The 17,913-nt window shown below is 38.3% G+C and overlaps 2 protein-coding genes across 5 annotated transcripts in view; both read right to left on the bottom strand.

Moving 5' to 3' along the window:
• The window catches only part of GXYLT1 (glucoside xylosyltransferase 1), a 54,407-nt gene extending 47,475 nt beyond the window's left edge, over nucleotides 1-6,932 (bottom strand). For both annotated transcript variants that reach the window (XM_045072975.1, XM_045072976.1), the window contains exon 1: nucleotides 6,603-6,932. In XM_045072975.1, the coding sequence (XP_044928910.1) occupies nucleotides 6,603-6,823 (221 nt within the window). In that variant the 5' untranslated portion in view covers nucleotides 6,824-6,932. The remainder of the gene's footprint in view (nucleotides 1-6,602) is intronic.
• A 1,949-nt stretch (nucleotides 6,933-8,881) lies between these two features.
• Nucleotides 8,882-17,913, bottom strand: part of YAF2 (YY1 associated factor 2) — an 85,389-nt gene continuing 76,357 nt past the window's right edge. For all 3 annotated transcript variants that reach the window (XM_045072857.1, XM_045072856.1, XM_045072858.1), the window contains one exon: nucleotides 8,882-17,219. In XM_045072857.1, the coding sequence (XP_044928792.1) occupies nucleotides 16,982-17,219 (238 nt within the window). In that variant the 3' untranslated portion in view covers nucleotides 8,882-16,981. The remainder of the gene's footprint in view (nucleotides 17,220-17,913) is intronic.

The following is a 17,913-nucleotide window of genomic DNA, read 5'->3' as shown; positions in this document are numbered from 1 at the left end:
AAACTGCTGGAGGGGCAACTGGGTGGCTCAGTTGCTTAAGTGTCTGCCTTCAGCTGAGGCCATGATATCCAAAGTCCTGGGAGGGAGCCCTGCATCAGGCTCCCAGCTCAGGCTCCCTACTCAACCAGGAGTCTGCTTCTCCCTCTCCCTCTGGCCATCCCCACCACCCAATCCCAATTCCCATCCCACCCTGGCTAGTACTCCCTCTCTCTCTCAAACAAATAGATTAAAAAAAATTTTAAAAGAAAAAAAAACTATTATATATTAGAAATATACTACTACATTTAAAGAAGTAATTCTATCAAATAATTTTAATGGGGCAAAACTGTAAGTTGAGCCTGGGTATGTCTTCCATAAACAATGACATCCAAAATCAATGAAGTCCATAAACACCAATCATCTTCACTGTGGAATAAATTAAAATAAAACTTTACTATGACTTATACTCAAATTTCATATGGCATAATGTTTCTAGTTCTAGATGACTTGTCTACAAAGTGATCAAAGGGTAGCACAAAGCATCTTATGGTGATAACACAGTTGTTTGTTATTTGTTATCACAAATATACATATGTGATAAAACTGCATGAAACTACATATACACATACCAAATACATGTAAAACTGGTAATATATGAATACAGCCTATGGGTTGTACAACCTCAATTTCTGGGGTTATAATATTGTACTAGATTGATACATATTTTAATTGTAGTAGTATTATTCTATGCTCATATAAAATCCTACTATTAGAAGAAACAGTGAATGATACAAGTGTGTCTCTGAAACTTCCTGTGAATTTATATTAATTTTAAAAAGTTAAAAAAAATTACCAAAAACAAAATTCCCCAAAATTTCAGTACTTAAAGAATTGAGATATTTCATGCTCAGGATTAAGCAGAGCATTTAACTATATAAATTCTCCACAGTAACAGTTCTCAAATTTGAAGTTTACTTAAATCTGGTTACAGACAGTCTTTTGTACTTTTAAATTAACTTGGAAAATGTACTTTTCATTTCAAAACACCTACTACAGTCATGAGGCTTTAGTGAAAACCATGCACAACTTTAAGTAAGGGATAAGTTTAGGCATATCCAGCAAAAGAATGTGGAAGTCTGAATCAAGTGTTGCAAGCCACCAGTGCAACCTCAAGGCACAGATACCTACACTGTGACTGTGGCAAGAAAACAAAGAAGCTCTCAACCACATTAAAGGAGAACATTCTCATGATACTGACAAATCAGCATTATTTGAAGACCACCTGTATCGGGGTCCCTCATTTTCAACTAAAAATTGTCTCCAGACAACATAATTTCTAGCTGTGTCAGGTCTTCATTTCTTTTTCTTAAATCTCTAAATTAATTAATACTTAGGGTAAAAAGGGCTGCTTATACACAAAAGACAATGAACAATTACTTATCTATTTCAAAACTAACTATTCACATCATACCCAACTCCCTCCTCCAGGAAAAAGAAAAAAAACAAAACAAAACTGTATTAAAGATTTAAATGTTGAAAGAGTGGGAGGAAAAAACCCTCCAGTAGAAAGTTTTACTATGTATGACAAAGATTAAAATGGTAAAGAAAAAAACGCCCATCCGAATAAACAAAAATTTTAAACTTTATATGGTATACACAGGTAAGTTAATATGTGGGGGCAAGTATTTTCAACAGGCACAGATAATAACTTTAATGTATTAAAAGAGGATTTCTAAATCAAAAGTACACGTTCCTCTTTTATTAGCCTAATCAGCTTCCCCTCGAACATACAACAAAATAATTTTAATTACATAATTATTAGTCAGATTTGTGCTAAACACTTTACAACCATGTGAAGTATGATCCTCAGTGAACTAAAATACAAGTGCAGGGTACTGGTTTTACATAAGATGTCTCTACATGAACAAAGCAGAAATGAAGGTGGCTTTAGTAAGTAATTTGTTTCGCTATTCACTGCCTGAACTTCAAAATGACTTCAGGAAAGAGGAAAAGAAATATCTCTACTAAAAAGAGTAGTGTGAAAATAGTCAAACCTTTCTCACCTACATTAGTGGTTCTCAGTCTCTGGTTTTGTAACACTAACCAGGGGCACATATCTAAAATATAGATTCCCAGACCCCACTAATAGGACTGGTTTAAGCAAATCTGGACTCAGGCCTAAGGACAGGATTTTTCCCAGAGGTCAGAAATTGAAAAAAATTTATTTTGGGGCACCTGGGTGGCTCAGTGGGTTAAAGCCTCTGCCATAGGATCAGGTCATGATCCCAGGGTCCTGGGACAGAGCTCTGTATCGGGCTCTCTGCTCGGCAGGGAGCCTGCTTCCCTTCCTTCCTCTCTCTCTGCCTGCCTCTCCACCTACTTATGATCTCTGTCTGTCAAATAAATAAATAAAATCCTAAAAGAAAATTTTTTTTAATTCTTTTGATTAAAATTTAAAATGACTAAGGGGCCCCTGGGTGGCTCAGTTGGTTAAGCACCATATCCTGGGATTCAGCTTGAGTCCTGATCTCAATCAGATTGAGCCCTGCATCCCTAGATCTGTGCTGAGTGGGGAGTCTGCTTAGATATTCTCTCTGCCCCTTCCCCCAACTGCACACTCTATCTCTCTCACGTAAATAATTTTTTTAAGATTTATTTATTTGAGAAAGAGCACAAGCAGGGGGTGGGGCAGAGTGAGAAAGACAATACTCAAGCCGACTCCCAGGACTGACTGAATGAGGAGCCCAATGCAGAGCTCAATCCCAGGACCCCAGGATCATGTCCAGAAGCAAAGGCAGATGCTTAACTGAGTAACCCTGGCACCTAAATGAGTAAATCTTAAAAAATAATTTTTTTTTAATTTAAATGATTGAAACTGTCACCATATGGCTACAGTTTTACTATGCTAGACACCATATTCAGTCATCCATTCAAGCTACTTCACTTCAATTCCCCAACCCAATATCATACTCTTACCTCTAATCTAACTTCTGAGGAAATGTATTCAAGGTTCACATAGCCAAACATGTAGTAAAGCTAAAGTCTGTCTCCAAAGCCATAAACATGCTCAGTACCTCCTACTACTGTTCACAAGATCCAGCAGAAATGAGAACTCAATGGCCTCACCGGTGAGGGGACTTGACACACAAACAGCATGGTGGATCCAGAAATGGTTACCACTCAAATGCTTAGTAGTTTCTTGATTCCCCCACTTCACACCACCATACAGCTACAACAGGATGAAATGCTCATAATCACCATCAAGATTTATCAGTGAAATGTGACAATCATTCTGAGTAGCTAAAGTCATAAACAGTCTAACTTCTTCTACAGAAGTCCTGTATTTATACTGAGTAACTTAATAACAGTCTGTCCATGTGTAACAGCTTAAGACAGTTTCTCTATGTGGAAGAGCCACTGCCCAGCCAGTGGGAACATCTTTAAAGCATCATTCATCTCCAATACCAATCACATTATCCAGTCTACCACAAGCATATGCAAGTAACAAAGAGCCAGAGAATCAGAAATCACCATTCTTGAAAACACCGAGTAGTCCCTGGATGGACATGTGATTCAAACAAGTCCAATTAGAGCCTTTTCCTAGACATTTCATTTGAGATTAGAGAAGAAACACTGCAAAGATCCCATGAACAAAACCTGTCTACAGCGAAAGAGAGTTAAGAGAGTCCTAGTCCTGAAGGTACCTGGAGTTCCCCGGGAGAATTTTCCTTCCAATTTTGCTCCTGTCAACAACCCATATAAGCCATTTTAAATAAGTTTTGCTTAAGTCAATTTTGCTGGATTTTAATCACTGTCAATTTAGGATGCTATTTACAAATTAACTAAGGATAGTATTATCTACATATTACAGGTGAGAAAACTGAAGTAGAGAGCTGGTCAAGTTTTCACACAGAGAGAGGAAGAGAACAGGTTTGTCTGACTCTAAGACCTGCATATTTTCTAAATACCAAAATATAATGGATTCAAACAGGATACACTAATTAAGAGATTTTACTGAAAAGCTGCTCCTATCATTTTAGAAATTTTACTTTGAAAACTCACAAGGAACTTTCCAAGTAATTTACCGTCCTGGAATTCCATGCAGTAGACACTTTCTATAAGATTTGACCAATAAAACATAGTGGGTATAACTAGATTCCATATTTTAAGTGAATGAGAAAAATAAGGTTTTTCAGGTAAGACTGCTTCAAAAAAAAGGTAACAATGCAATGATAATCGAGCCCTACCAAAAAGGGAAGATGCTGCTTGCTTCATACCCCATTTGCCACCAAATAAACACTATGCAGAATAGATTTTCATCACAGAAGCTTTACAGAAAAAGCCCCAAAGAATCAAAAGATACAATCCTGCTCCAATTATTGATGCCTTCTGGACCCTTCTCAAATGATTTATACATAGGAAGAGAAGTTAAAGACAGGTATCTTCTATATAGCCTGTGGTAGCCAAAAGAGTTGACCAAACTCTATGAGAAATCTTCAAAAATGTTATAAATAATATCTAAAATTGAGACTCCTAATGTCTTAAGAACTCTTCTGACCTTAATCAAATTGTAGAGTAAAAGTGTTAACAATCTAACTTTTCATGTTGTTCCTCTGCCCAAAGTTCTCATACAAGCATGAAATGTACTTCACCACATTTTTACCAAGCCTAAAACACCTTTAAAGTTACAGACATGCCTCATTAAAATGAGAAGTTATGCCACTCAGATGACCAGTAAATATACAGCTTTTTAGCTGACTTGGACACATCAAACTTGAAAATTCAGTAACAGCTCTATAGAAACATTTATTAAAACTAAGTGCTGGGGCAGCTGGCTGGCTAAGTCAGTTGACACACGACTCTTGATTTGGGGTTGTGAATTCCAGCCCCACCTTGGACATAGAGATTACTTTAAAAAAAAAAATTACTGAAGTTCTTATTCTATATCTCAAATAACTTTGTCCCAATCAGCTAGCCAAGTAAATACAGCTTACAAAAATCTGTCACAAAATAAAGTTTAAGTTTCTTTTTTTTTAAAGATTTTATTTTTTTTTATTTATTTGACAGAGAGAAATCACAAGTAGACAGAGAGGCAGGCAGAGAGAGAGAGAGAGAGGGAAGCAGGCTCCCCGCTGAGCAGAGAGCCCGATGCGGGCCTCGATCCCAGGACCCTGAGATCATGACCCGAGCCGAAGGCAGCGGCTCAATCCACTGAGCCACCCAGGCGCCCCTAAAGTATAAGTTTCCGAGACAAAAAAGCACTAACAACGAATGTCCCTCTACCAAACTGAAATCTCATAATCATCATAGTCCAGTTTCCTCCAAGGTTTTAAAATGTTGCTTCCTTACGATTCTACCCACTACAAAAATAATTTTTTCCATAATTTTAAATGCTTCCCAATCCATAAAAGACCATGAACAGCATTTTGTGAGCCTCATTATCCATGAGCTCATTCAGGTCGTCCGTCGCCGCCTTTCCCAGGGCAGATAAGAGCTGACAAACCTGACTGGAAGTAGTTCTGCTTTAATGAATGGAGGCCAGGATTCCTCTGACAAAAACATGACAGTCCAGCTTTCCCATTTGCTCCCATGCCCAAACGTCCTCCCCCTTTTATTGTGAAAACGACCATCAACTCTCAGAAGAATGTTAAAGAGCCGGCAGCTGACCTGCCCTCCCCCCCCATCAACCGCATACTTCCTGATACCGAAGCCGACTTTGCCTCTTAGTAAGGGAGCGCTCTGAGTCGTTCCCAAGGAGATGCCCACAAAAAAAGGAGCCTATTTTTCGAGGAAGTGCAAACGCTCAGATTTTGCTAAGCTCTCAGAATGCGCCGCATTCTTTTCTAAATCTCACGCAGATTCCAACTCTGGCAGTGATCTGTGCAAATCCACGCAAGGCACTATGCTGCCTTTTAGACACCGATTTTTTAAAGAAAAATATCCATCCCATTCCACAGAACACGTGAGTGAACATGGTAAGCCTCGCTCCTTTCCTGACTTACAGTAAGTTTCAGAGCAGACCGATGTTTCCTACAGAAAAATGCAAAATGCGCATAAAAGCTCTACCCAGATTTAATAAAAAACTAACAATGAACATTTGAGCGTTAACACACAAAAATTAGACGCCCCGTCCAGAAGAGGGGGGAAAATTGAACTAGGGCGCCAGCCTGATGTTTAAATATCTCAACTTAAACTCCATGGAAACAAGAGGGAATTCCCACTAGCCAGACAGCAAAAAGGCTTTTTTTGTGGGGCACCTTTTACTTTCAATGACTTCTGTAAGGGGGTGGGGGAGCAACTGTCAGTTAAAAGTTGAAAATTAATTTCTATCCGCTTTAAAAAGCGCATAAGGAATGGGCCAGAAGACAAACACAAAGAGCGTGGAGTGCTCTCGGGCTAGGCTCACCCCCCGGATGGAGGGGAAGGAGGGAAATGAGAGAAGGGGTCAGAGACGGCGGCAAAGAAGCGGGAGGCGCGGGCCGGGCGGCGGGAGGCGCGGGCCCGGCGGCGAGAGACGCCGGACTGACCGGCGAGCAGCCCGAGCCGGGCCGAGCCCCCGCGCCCCCGCCGCGCCCCTGGCCCCTGGCCCCGAACCCGGCCCCCTAACTGGGAACCGCCCGTACCTGTCCGAGCGGCCGGAATGAGCTGCGGGTCCCACGCTGCCCACCCCTCTCGCGCCGCCGCGTCCGCCGCCCGCGAGCCAGGAAGCCGCCGCGGCCTGCGGCTTCCCGCCACCTCCGCCCGCTCCTTCCTCCAGGGACACAGCGAGCTGGCTGAAGGCGTAGAGGAGCGAGCAGAAGCCGCAGGCCAGGCACAGCACCACGATGCGCAGATAGCGCCGCATCGCCCCAGCCCCGCGCCTCAGCCTTAGCAGCCGCCGCCACCTCCGCACCGCGCCCGCCGGGCGAACTGGAGCGTAGGGGTGCGCACAGCGCAGCCGCGGCCGCAACAAGTTCCTCCTCCGCCGCGGCCTCCAGCCCGCCCCGCCTTCCTCCTCTCCCTCCCTCCCTCCTCTCCTCCCTCCCTCCTCTCCTGGCCTCGCCCGCTAGCCTACTACCCGCCTGGAGCTCTGACACCGCCTCCGCCGCCATGGGCCCCTCCCCGGAGCCCCGGCAGCAGGCGGACGCGCAGGCGCAGTGAGCGCGAGAGAGCAGGACTGGCCGGGGTGTGAGAGGAACGCCGAGGGAACGCGTCTGAACTCCCGGCGGCTCGGCACTGCCGAGGAGGGGTGTGGCGAAATGAACTGGGCGTTGGAGACCGCTGACCCGAATTCAAATTACGGTTCTTCCATATGGTAGTCTGTGACGTTGAGCAAGCTCAGTTCTCTGAGCATGTTTCTTCTCTAAAACGGAGATAGCATCCTCCTCGTAGGCTGGTTGCAGAGAGTAAATTGCTTAACGCACGAAAAGCACCTTGCACCTGGAAGGCATTTGATTAAGCCGTTTTTCAGTTCCGTGCTCCGCAGCAGGGACTTCCCCAGCCTCTGAGTTTCTGTAAGACTGTACGAGCCATTTCATCCAGGTATTGAATTACGTCGTAATGCTGCGGAGCAGGCGTATCTTGCCTCCTAACGAACTTGTTAAGGGCCTGTTCGACCGAGGCCGTCCCTGTTACATCTTTTTCGATCTTTTTGGCCTAATGTTCTCCCTAAAGCTTTCTCTTTAGCTTTCCATTTCTTCTCTCTTCAGCCGTATTTCCATTCCATTCATTTATTGAACATTCATAAAGCACCACTGTGTGCCAAGCACTACTTGAGTACTTTGGGGGTATTAAAGACACATCATGGGGTATGGGGTGGGACAGTAAATAAGTACATAAATAAGTGGGACTTGTAAATAACTGTAAATAAGTAAATGAAGGACAATAAGTAAATAAGTGGGACTCGCAAGTACGCGCAATACCAGGACACAGACATTAGGATATATAAAAGCTTGTGAAGGTGTGGGCCAACACAAAAAGGAGTGATCAGTTTTACTGAGGTCACGGTCAAGAGGCACTTGGTGGTAAAAGAGTCATCAGGGTCTTGGCTGGGGGAAGGAAAGGAATTGCAGGCTGAGGGATCAATGAAACAGGTTCTTGTGTTTAGGGAACTGTGAGAAGTTTGATACAACCAGCTAAGTGAATGCAAGGGAGGGTGTGATGAGTGATAAGACTGGAAGTTGAAGGCGACAGATATTTGAGTGCCTTGGTTAGTATACCAAGGAGTTTGAACTTACTCTAACAAACAGTGGTGACCATTGAAGGGTTTCTAAATTAAGAAGTAACATGATCCCATCTGACTTTTATTAGAGATCAGGTTCTGGCCCCACTGTGCAGGCTGAGACAAAGATTAAGATTGGAACCAGAAAGCAGTTACAGTGCCGCAAAGTGAGGGAAAGAAGGCTTTAAACACACACACACACACTTCATGAAGAAAAATCATGCTGGCTAACCTGTTCAAATGCATTTGGAGCTTTTTTTTTTTTCTTTTTACTATTTCATTTATTTATTTAAGGGAGAGAATGCGAGAGAGCACAAGCAAGTGGAGCTGCAGAGGGAGAGGGAGAAGCAGTCTCCGCACTGAGCAGAGATTGATGCCAGACTGGATCCCAGGCCCCTGAGATCATGATCTGAGTGGAAGACAGACACCCAGGCGACTGAGCCACCCAGGTGCCCCGCATTTGGAGCTTTGAAGTGTTTGGCCATGAAAAACAAAGTGGGGATATGCTTTTTAATTTAGCAGTGGTTATCCGTTCAAAATCCCTACACCAAAAACTGGTGGCTCTGTGACCATGGGAAAGTTACTAAATAAATTTAAGTCTCAGTTTTTTCTATAAGGATTACATTTCTTGACTTACCAGGCAAAAAAAAAGACAACTAGCACGCTATCAAGATGTGTAAGTATAATGAAAACATACACTTATTCATTCAATAAACATTTATTGAATATATTCTACATGCCAGACAAGGGGCTAGAGTGTACTGCCCTCAAAGGGACGACAGGCAAGTAAAAATAATGACAATATTAAATTAATCCTTCTACTACACCTTACAATTTTTAGAGAAATAAGGATAAACTTAATGAGGTACAGAAATGGATTGCAAAAGCATTTATAAGACTGGAAAATAGATTTTGAGAGAGAAAAAGAAAGGATATGGTACCAAGAAACTGGAGTAAGAAGTACTCAAATAGATCAAAGATGTTTAAAGAGATGCCTATCACAATTGTTTTCTATTTCAACAAAGAAACTAAATGTAGGAAAAACAGAATAATTTAATGCCCCACAGGTCATTAAAGTACTGAAATGGCAATTTTCATTCTGCAACAATTTATGGGACAAGCGCATCCAGAAGAATACTCGCTCATTTACTTGACATCAAGGTTGTGGACCATATCACACCCCTTTAGGTTCCTTTTAATCCTGTAATTAAAAAGAAAATTTTGTTGCAAAGTATATAAGGCATTCCAAAATTAGAAATGACTTTTGTATTACCCACAGTGTTAACTGGTTATCTTGGAGTATAAGGAGCCATTCACATGCCCTAATGATAATTTCCAGGATTCATACATTTTTAAATTTTTTATTTTTAAGTTTTATGAATTTAAGTAATCTCTGCACCCAGCATGGGGCTCAAACTCATGACTCCAAGATTAAGAGTCAGATGCTTTTCTGACAGAGCCAGTCAGGTGCCCCTAAACATTTTTATATCCGTGAAATTAATTTTAAGTTATTGAAACTGATTAAAATGCTTGACTTCATGATAGGTATTTCTGTCATTTACTGTGTGTATGTATATACTCCTAAGTCTACTTTTTCATTTCTAGACCACCCCCCTAATTCTCTAGTAACAGGCTGTCTATATACAAATTTTTAATCTATATTGATCTTCCCATCATTCTGTCAAAAATTTTAATCTAGGTGGACAAAAAATATTTTAAGTAGCAATACTTGTTTAAATTATAGAGATAGAGACCTCCTCCACAATCTAGAAAACTCTCAGATTTAGGATAATCCAAATTTCAAGAATCTTATATTCAAAAGATTAATCTTGGTTATTCCTATAGTTCCTGGTACATTTTGAATATATAAGACATTCCATTAATATTTTTATTTTTTTAATAAATCTTCTCTAATAAATCACTCTATAACAAATTTAGGGTTGTGCTCAGCATTTCCTTCTCCATCCGTTTACCTTTTAGGACTTCTTTCAAAAAAAAAAAAAAAAGAAGAAGAAGAAGAAGAAATCCTCTTCAGGGATCTTTTCAGAGTAAAGTTCAAAACTTTTAAAAAATAACTTCAGTTTATAAAGGTCTATGCATAATCTGATTCAATCCTTGTAACACATATATGAAGATGTTATTTAAAAAACAAGGAACCTGAAACTCAGAAGTTTGTTAACCCCATCACTAATAATGAAGATTCATAATTCGAATGGAAATCTTTGAGGATCCAACACACATTTTTTCCCCATTATACCATACTATCTCTAAACAAATAAATGCTAAATTGAGTGATGCAAATTCAAGTAAAAGCAAAAAGGAAGAAACCTAGGTTATGTGAAAACCTCTTAGACTGGTTTTGGGATTAAAACAAAATTTACAATCAGAGAAATACAAGTCAGATTAGTTGCAGAACACAAGGATCAAAAACTCAGACTTAAAGTGAAAACCAGTCTCTCTTCCGGTTGGCTTCTAATGAAATCTCTTCATTTCCCATAGTCCATTTCCTAGAAACCTTGTGGGACTGGAAGAAAGAAGTTGAAAAAGACTATCGTCAGTTTGAAAAAAAGTATTTCAGTTTAGGTGTTCATTCAGATCAGAAAATGTCGGGGGGAGAGTAGAGTCAGGGGTAGGATGAAAGAGAAAAGCAATTCTCTTCATTCTCCTTTCTCTTTATACTCAGCTGTAGACCACATGATTCGAAAAAAGTGTCAGTGTAAGACCAATGAATGGGGACACCTTAGCTTCTATAGGATCCCTGAATTTAGCTGGAGGGAAGAGTATGGAGAGGGTGGAGTAGGGAGGAGAGTAAGGAATATCCTCTGAACCATCCCTGCACTTATGCCCCATTCAGTCTTCAGGAACACTCCATTTCCATTAATACAATGGATTTTATTTTTTTTTAAAGATTTTATTTATTTATTTGACGGAGAGGTCACAAGAAGGCAGAGAGGCAGGGGGGGGGGGGGAGCAGGCTCCCCGCTGAACATAGAGCCCGGTGTGGGGCTCAATCTCAGGAAGGCAGAGGCTTAACCCACTGACCCACCCAGGTGCCCCAATACAATGGATTTTAATCTTTTTTATTTTTATTTTTTTTAATTAAATACTCTCAGTAAAAGTAAATGCTAGATTTGTAGGGAAATTTAGTCATGAGGGAAATTAGAATTAAAACATACATGCACAAGTTCTTTAAAACCTGCCATCAGTCGAGGTCATGATTATAACAAGAGTAAGTAACAGACCTTTTTCCTAACCCGGGCCCTTAAAGGCTGAAGACTGAAAATAATTGAGAATTCTGATACTATCACACTTCATAAATCCAGGCCTCAGTTCAAAAAATAGAATCAGAATTCTTATTGTTACCCATATTGTTCTTTTCTACAAAGAAATTACATCACTAGACAACCCTATGTTATGTTTGGTTTCTTTTTACTTTTCTATATTTTTAATAAAGTAAAAAAAAATTTTTTTCCTTTTTCTTCCGAGTTCAACTGTTCCTTGTTTATCTTATCCTGTACGGAAAACACAGGCTTTTTTATCTTCTTTGATTAAAGAACTATCTCTTGGGCCAAGATCATTTTGCTCTTCTGAGAACTCGGCCTACTTTCTGTTTTTAAAAAATGCTTTCACTACCATTCTGTCCCTTGGGAATCTTCTCCCAAACTGGTTTTACACAGTAACCCAACCTCAATTTTGCTAACTGTAAAAGTAAACACAGGCTCATTTCATTGTTGCTATTATTATAAATTAAGAGGATAGTGAAAATAATATACATGAAAAACTCCAATGAGTCTTGCTACCCAGCTTAGTTCCTGTATTCTCCTGCTAAAAGAGTTCATGGAAATACGAAGATGAGATGGCAGCTTTCATTCAAACTCCCTACTTCCAATTAGGCCAAAAGATCTAAACGTAGACATGTAAGCTCAAGACTTGCCACTCAGGAATTCCAGTTAGGGAGGCACCCATTTCACTAGAACCTTGTCCCAAAAAGTTCTCAGTGGGGCTTAGCCTCACACATTGAAATGAAGAAATTTTCTAACTTTTTTAAAAAGTTAGTATTACAAAGTACTCTAATACTTTACAATACTATAGTACTTTATAATACTAACAGCATTACTAAATAGTATTACTATTTAGCCTTAGGGAAGAGATTTGAGGAACTTTGTAAGAACACAATGAAAAACATTAATATCAGAATCTACAAAAAAATACAATCAAGAATAAGAATATGGATTTGGCAGGAGATTAAGTCCTACATAATTATTAAAAGCTGAATTTTAATCCGAGACTTCTCTCAGAAATGGAGGGCAATCAATGAATTGAATTATTTGCATTATCTGTAAGCAAAAGGCAAATTGTCTCACATGAATTAACGCTTTTCCTGAAATAGGTCTGAATAAAATTTCTCATTTGCATGCTGGGTAATGCTTCTTCATTAGCTTCACGGAAAGCAAAAGCAGACCTCACTAGCTGGTTATTGGTTTTTAAAAATTATAATAGGAAAATGATCATCTCACATGGCCTAAAGGGTTAAACTTTGAAAATTCAAGCAGGAGTAATGAAATGAGAGCTAGTAAAACTGACACTGAACATTATTAGCTGCAACTATCAAGATGAGATCCTAAAATTTTCAGTGTGGACTTGCATTTCCTAGAAAAAAATGGGGGCGGGGAGTGGCAAACACGTCCTCTGCTATTTCAGTTATCTTAGACGTTTTTTACTGTTGCAATGATGGCACTGTAATTACTTACTTACAGGTCTCTCCTCTTAACATGTGAGCTCCAACCCCTAGTTCAATGCCACATGCACAAAATATATTCAATAAATGTTCTCTGAATTGAGTACTGATATAAAGACAACCTAGATCAGGAAAACAGTGTAACAATAGTAAAATAGCTACTACATTCTACGACTCCTACTGATGAAAACACACAGAAAACAAACACACCCATAAAATGATTTAGAACATGAAACATGTCCCAGAGCACTGAAACTTCTCAGAGCTCTACTTGATCTTTCCATAGAAGTACCTAGTCTTAGTATGGAATTTCACAAGCTACAGAACTGGCCCATAAAGACAGGAAAAGCTACACTGGCTAAATACAAAGGCCACATTAAAAACTTAACTTAAATTATCTGGGAGAGAAGGGATCTGCTTTTAGGAAAGTAGTGTTCATATAATTCAAAGTAAAACTTCTCTATCACAGCTTCTTAAAATGAACTGGTTTTAAAGAAAATTGTTCTGAAGTTATTACGCAGATTGCTGCCCTAGTAAACACAGCTAAAATTTTAATGACTGAGTCATTAGGAGGATGTATCACAGTGCAGTTTCTAAACCTTCTCAGAGACAGACATACTACAATTTGTTCTCTGCCTCCCTAGTGATTCTCCTCTATGATCATCCAGATTGTGTTTCAATACCCCATTTCCTAATTTCTGCCATCTTTGCTTTTTCTCCACCCCCCTCCCTCATTTTCCCTCCATTGCCTTTGGTATTAATGGGGCTTATTTTCGATCACCCTCAATAGCCAGTGAGGGCATTCTTTTCCTTCTGCTTTCACAAAATGACCAGTCACATCCTGTATTTGGTAAACTTCAGTGTCTCTTGATTCTGATCACTGACTTTTCTGCACTTGAATTTTTCTACATTCATTATTCCAGAAAACTGAAGGTGCCTATGTTTGAAGGGCAGGGAGGGCAGTGCCGATAAGTCAAAATATTACTTTATGGTTATTGTTTTCCTTATACACCCCCTTTTCTATTTTCACTTAATGTTCATAGTACAGAAATTCCTATCAATGGTCCAGTTCCTATATCATGTCTTTAAAACTCCAGAAGAGGTAATGTGCAGATCAAGAAAATAAGTAAAATTAAGGGCCTCACTGGAAACTGAAATTTCTAGACCGTTTAGCATTCATGCATAAACATGCAGAAACTACATTCTTTAGGCAAGGAAAATAAAAGATTTTTGTCTAAAAGAAAGGTAATAAAAATGCTATCAACTTAGAAAAGCTGAGATTCTCTTCCTTTTTTAGTTTTCACTTTGTCTACTATCACTATAATTTTAGGAAAGCATTTAACAAAAATAAAGCTTTTAAGTTAACTATTTCTACTGTGTAATACAAAAGGTTTTAAGAATACATATTCTGGTATGCCTCAAATTATATCTTTGCTCTTAATTGTATCAAAATAAGTTAATAAACTCTGAAAAACATTCAAATCCTCTTTTTGTATGAAATTTGGTTAAAAGAACCCACTGCTAAAACCACAGTGTAAATTGATGAAACAGAGCTACAAAGGTACCCTAAGCCCAGGCTCTGAATCTTTTTGCATATTTTAACATTAGGTATATTTACTCAATTTGGGTCTGTTTCCTGGCTTATAAGTATATTTGAGGTAGGGTGAAATAAAAGCACGTGAATTGTGATTAATGACAGGAAAACAAAATTTCAAACCAGCTGACTCAGTTCAGTTGTCCTGCCTCATATAGCATTCCATCAGGTTCTTTAATTACAGAAAGTTGGCTGGTCTGGGATCAGAGCAAACATCAGACGTAGAAAATTCAGTGTAACTTACAGAACACAATTCCTTTTGGTCATCCAAGAGGGTGTAGAAACAATTTGTTTTTGTAATGGGATTTTACCGATAAAGATAGTAAAGGCTCATTTACTGATCAGCCAGTGTGTGCCATAGAGTTGTTAAGAATTTTATATGGACTGACATTAAATCCTCCCCACGACTCGATCAGTTAGATTAGATTACCGTTACCTCTATATAATAGATGGGACATGACCTCGAGTCGTTTACTCAAGCTCATTTAGGTTCTACAACCGGGATACAAAGCATCAGATACCAGTTAGCACTCTAAATTTCCACACTATACTATCTCTGCCACCCCCACCTTATGAAAAAATGACTATGCTCCATTCAGGTAAAATCCCATCTCTGTCAAGATTCTTTCTCTCCCACAGTGCATTTAAAATACATCCAGAAAGAATTTGATCATCATAAGACCTAGTGCCTCCAAGCACAGTTTTGACTTAAAAATTGGAAGATTTTCCCTATTACAATTATTACTTGTAATTTTTACTATGTCTAAAATTTAAAACATTTGAAAAACATAAAAAGCAGTAAAATATAGCAAAAATTTTTTGTGTTTTAAAAGAACATAACCAGTTCACTGGGGTTCCACTGAAAGCATCATATGATAAAAACAAACTTTAATTTTTCATTTAACAACACTAAAGAATGAGGTATATAAATGTTTTAATCACAGACTTTTACTGTATGCAAGTAACTGTATTTCACAACTAGCATCTTACAAAAAAGACAGTCCCATTGTGCCTGGAAAAAGTACTGCAATTAAACAGAAAATTACGTTACCACGAGAAACCACCAAATATCACAACTGTCAGGGTCTACAGTTTTGTTTTTTCTGTTCTTCAAATGCAATCATAGTGCTTTTAAGTGATATTTTGTATCTAAGCTATGTTTTTAATTTATATTTCAGAAGTCTCCTAGAGGTGGATATATATTAAACAAATGGCTAAAAGAAGCAGGAGACCCTAGAAAAATTTGAAAAGTACTGTGTGGTTTCTAGGTTGGATTTTTAAATACAACATGAAACACATTATTAGTTGTGAACAAAACTGCAAAATCTGTAGTCATAAAAATATTTTATTGGTAATTTTACATAATAGTAAGTGGGGCTGTAAATACTTTTATTTCAGGAATATTGATAAATGCATAAACTGGCATTTGTGTCTGAAAATAGGGCACTATGACTTTCATAAGAATCTTATATTTAATAAGAGGCCAATTAAACTGATTTAAAATTAGTTATTTCCCAGTTCTGTGAAACAGTTCCATTTCTGTATTAATTAGATTCATACTTCTATGACCCTGCACAAGTTTGGGGCAAGACAACAGTGATAAACTATTATTAAGTTAAAGCTTTTCCAAAATTGCAGCCTTTAAAATATGTCAGGTTTCTTTTCTATTTTTGCCAAATGCTTATAATTATTTGAACTTTAAAGTTTTATATTATACAGAAAATACCAGTGTTCAATGATAAGAGCACTAAACCTGAATTATAAAGCTAAATAATCAATGTTTTATTGTTTACTACTCTGCTAGTAAACATTACAATAATGAATGCTTTAAAGATAAACAAAAACAAAAACAAAGATAAAACCAGAAACATAATTCAGGAACAATAATTTAGTAAAATGTGTCAAAAACATTGGCAACGGTTCATACAAATTCTTTATTTAATAACAATTTTTCCTATTTAACCACACCAAGTACCAGCAGGTGTATTTAAGAGGATAACCATTAAGAAAATCCTGTTGCAGCAATAGTTGATTAAGTTGATCTTTGACTTGTATACATATAACTATTCATTCACAATTCTCAAATAATACATATTTAGGCAGCTTGCACTATGTTATAAAAATTTAAATTCGTTACATGCCAATAGTGGAGAATTCAAGAATTATGTGTTAGAATTCACTAAACTAAAAGTGAAAATAGACTTACCAATAACACTGCATAATGAATAATTCAACCACATTTTCATGGCACCTTGAACTGTGGAGACCAAAATGTCAGGTCTGAAAAGGTTTGTTTGGTAGGCATAGATTGCAATGAAGTCTAACAAATTCTAACAAATTTCTATTTTGTGTAAAACGCAAATTATGGATTGTGCATGAATGTTTGTCATGAAAATGTGGTACTTCTTGGCATAATCTGTGTATTTGCATGTTATGACAGAAGTGACGAAGAAATTGGAGAAAATAAACTTTAATGAGATTCTCCATTCAATGATGAGGCTTCTCCTCTGGGTGAAGATGACCTGGACATTCCCCTCTCTGTGTTATCAGAGCTAGAGCCACTCTGACTGTGTTGATCTGCAGAAGCAGCACTAGATGCAGGCGGGGACTTCGTTTTCTCCTTAAAGTCTGTAATAATGACTGTCAGATCTCCAACGGTTACTTCCAAATGCTGAGCACTACTCCGATCCACATTTTTCAATCTTGGCCTAAATACAAAAGATGATAAAATTTTAAACTAGCTTTTCTCTCTACCAACTTTCTGAACATATAATGGATAAATTAGGTAAAAATAACAAAATGAATACATCTATGTTTAAAGCTCTAGATTCATGTATGAACTAGCCACAAAAATATAATTAAATGTTTCAAATCATTAACATTAATTGAACCAATCATTGATGAATCTTCTTCAACATGACAAATGAATACTCTGGAAGCAATGGTCTCTTAATCGTGCTTTTAAAGCTTTATCATAGTTTTGCAAACAGCCTATCAATTTTACTAAATAAATGTTTTAGAAAAGCAATGACACAGTTGGATTGCAGAGTAAGTTAATAACTGTTAAGGCAGAGTTATATATGCAAGGCTGTTACTCCAGAGATATGCACTGAGAAGGACATCATGATTATCTGTTCTGCCGATACCCATGAGGATTTTAACCGGTTAAAGCCCATGCAAATATTTGTTCAGTATTATGAATGTCACTCCTGGCTTTATGACCGAAAAAGTATCAGCTCCAACACAAATGTCTTTGAGTCTAGTAAGCAAAGAGAGAAGAGGGAAGGAAGAAAGGAAGGAAGTCAGGCAGGCAGGCAAGCGTTTAAGCTTATATTAGTGGCCTCTGTGTTTAATTTCTAACAGACCTCTCAAGCTCAGAAAGACACTTTCATATTTTATAAT

Source organism: Mustela putorius, unplaced genomic scaffold (genome assembly GCF_011764305.1).
Source record: "Mustela putorius furo isolate JIRA1106 unplaced genomic scaffold, ASM1176430v1.1 tig00537227_pilon_pilon_pilon, whole genome shotgun sequence".
Lineage (NCBI taxonomy): Eukaryota > Metazoa > Chordata > Mammalia > Carnivora > Mustelidae > Mustela > Mustela putorius.
The sequence above is the reverse complement of the archived record's forward strand: the minus strand, read 5'-3'. Positions and strand labels throughout refer to the sequence as shown.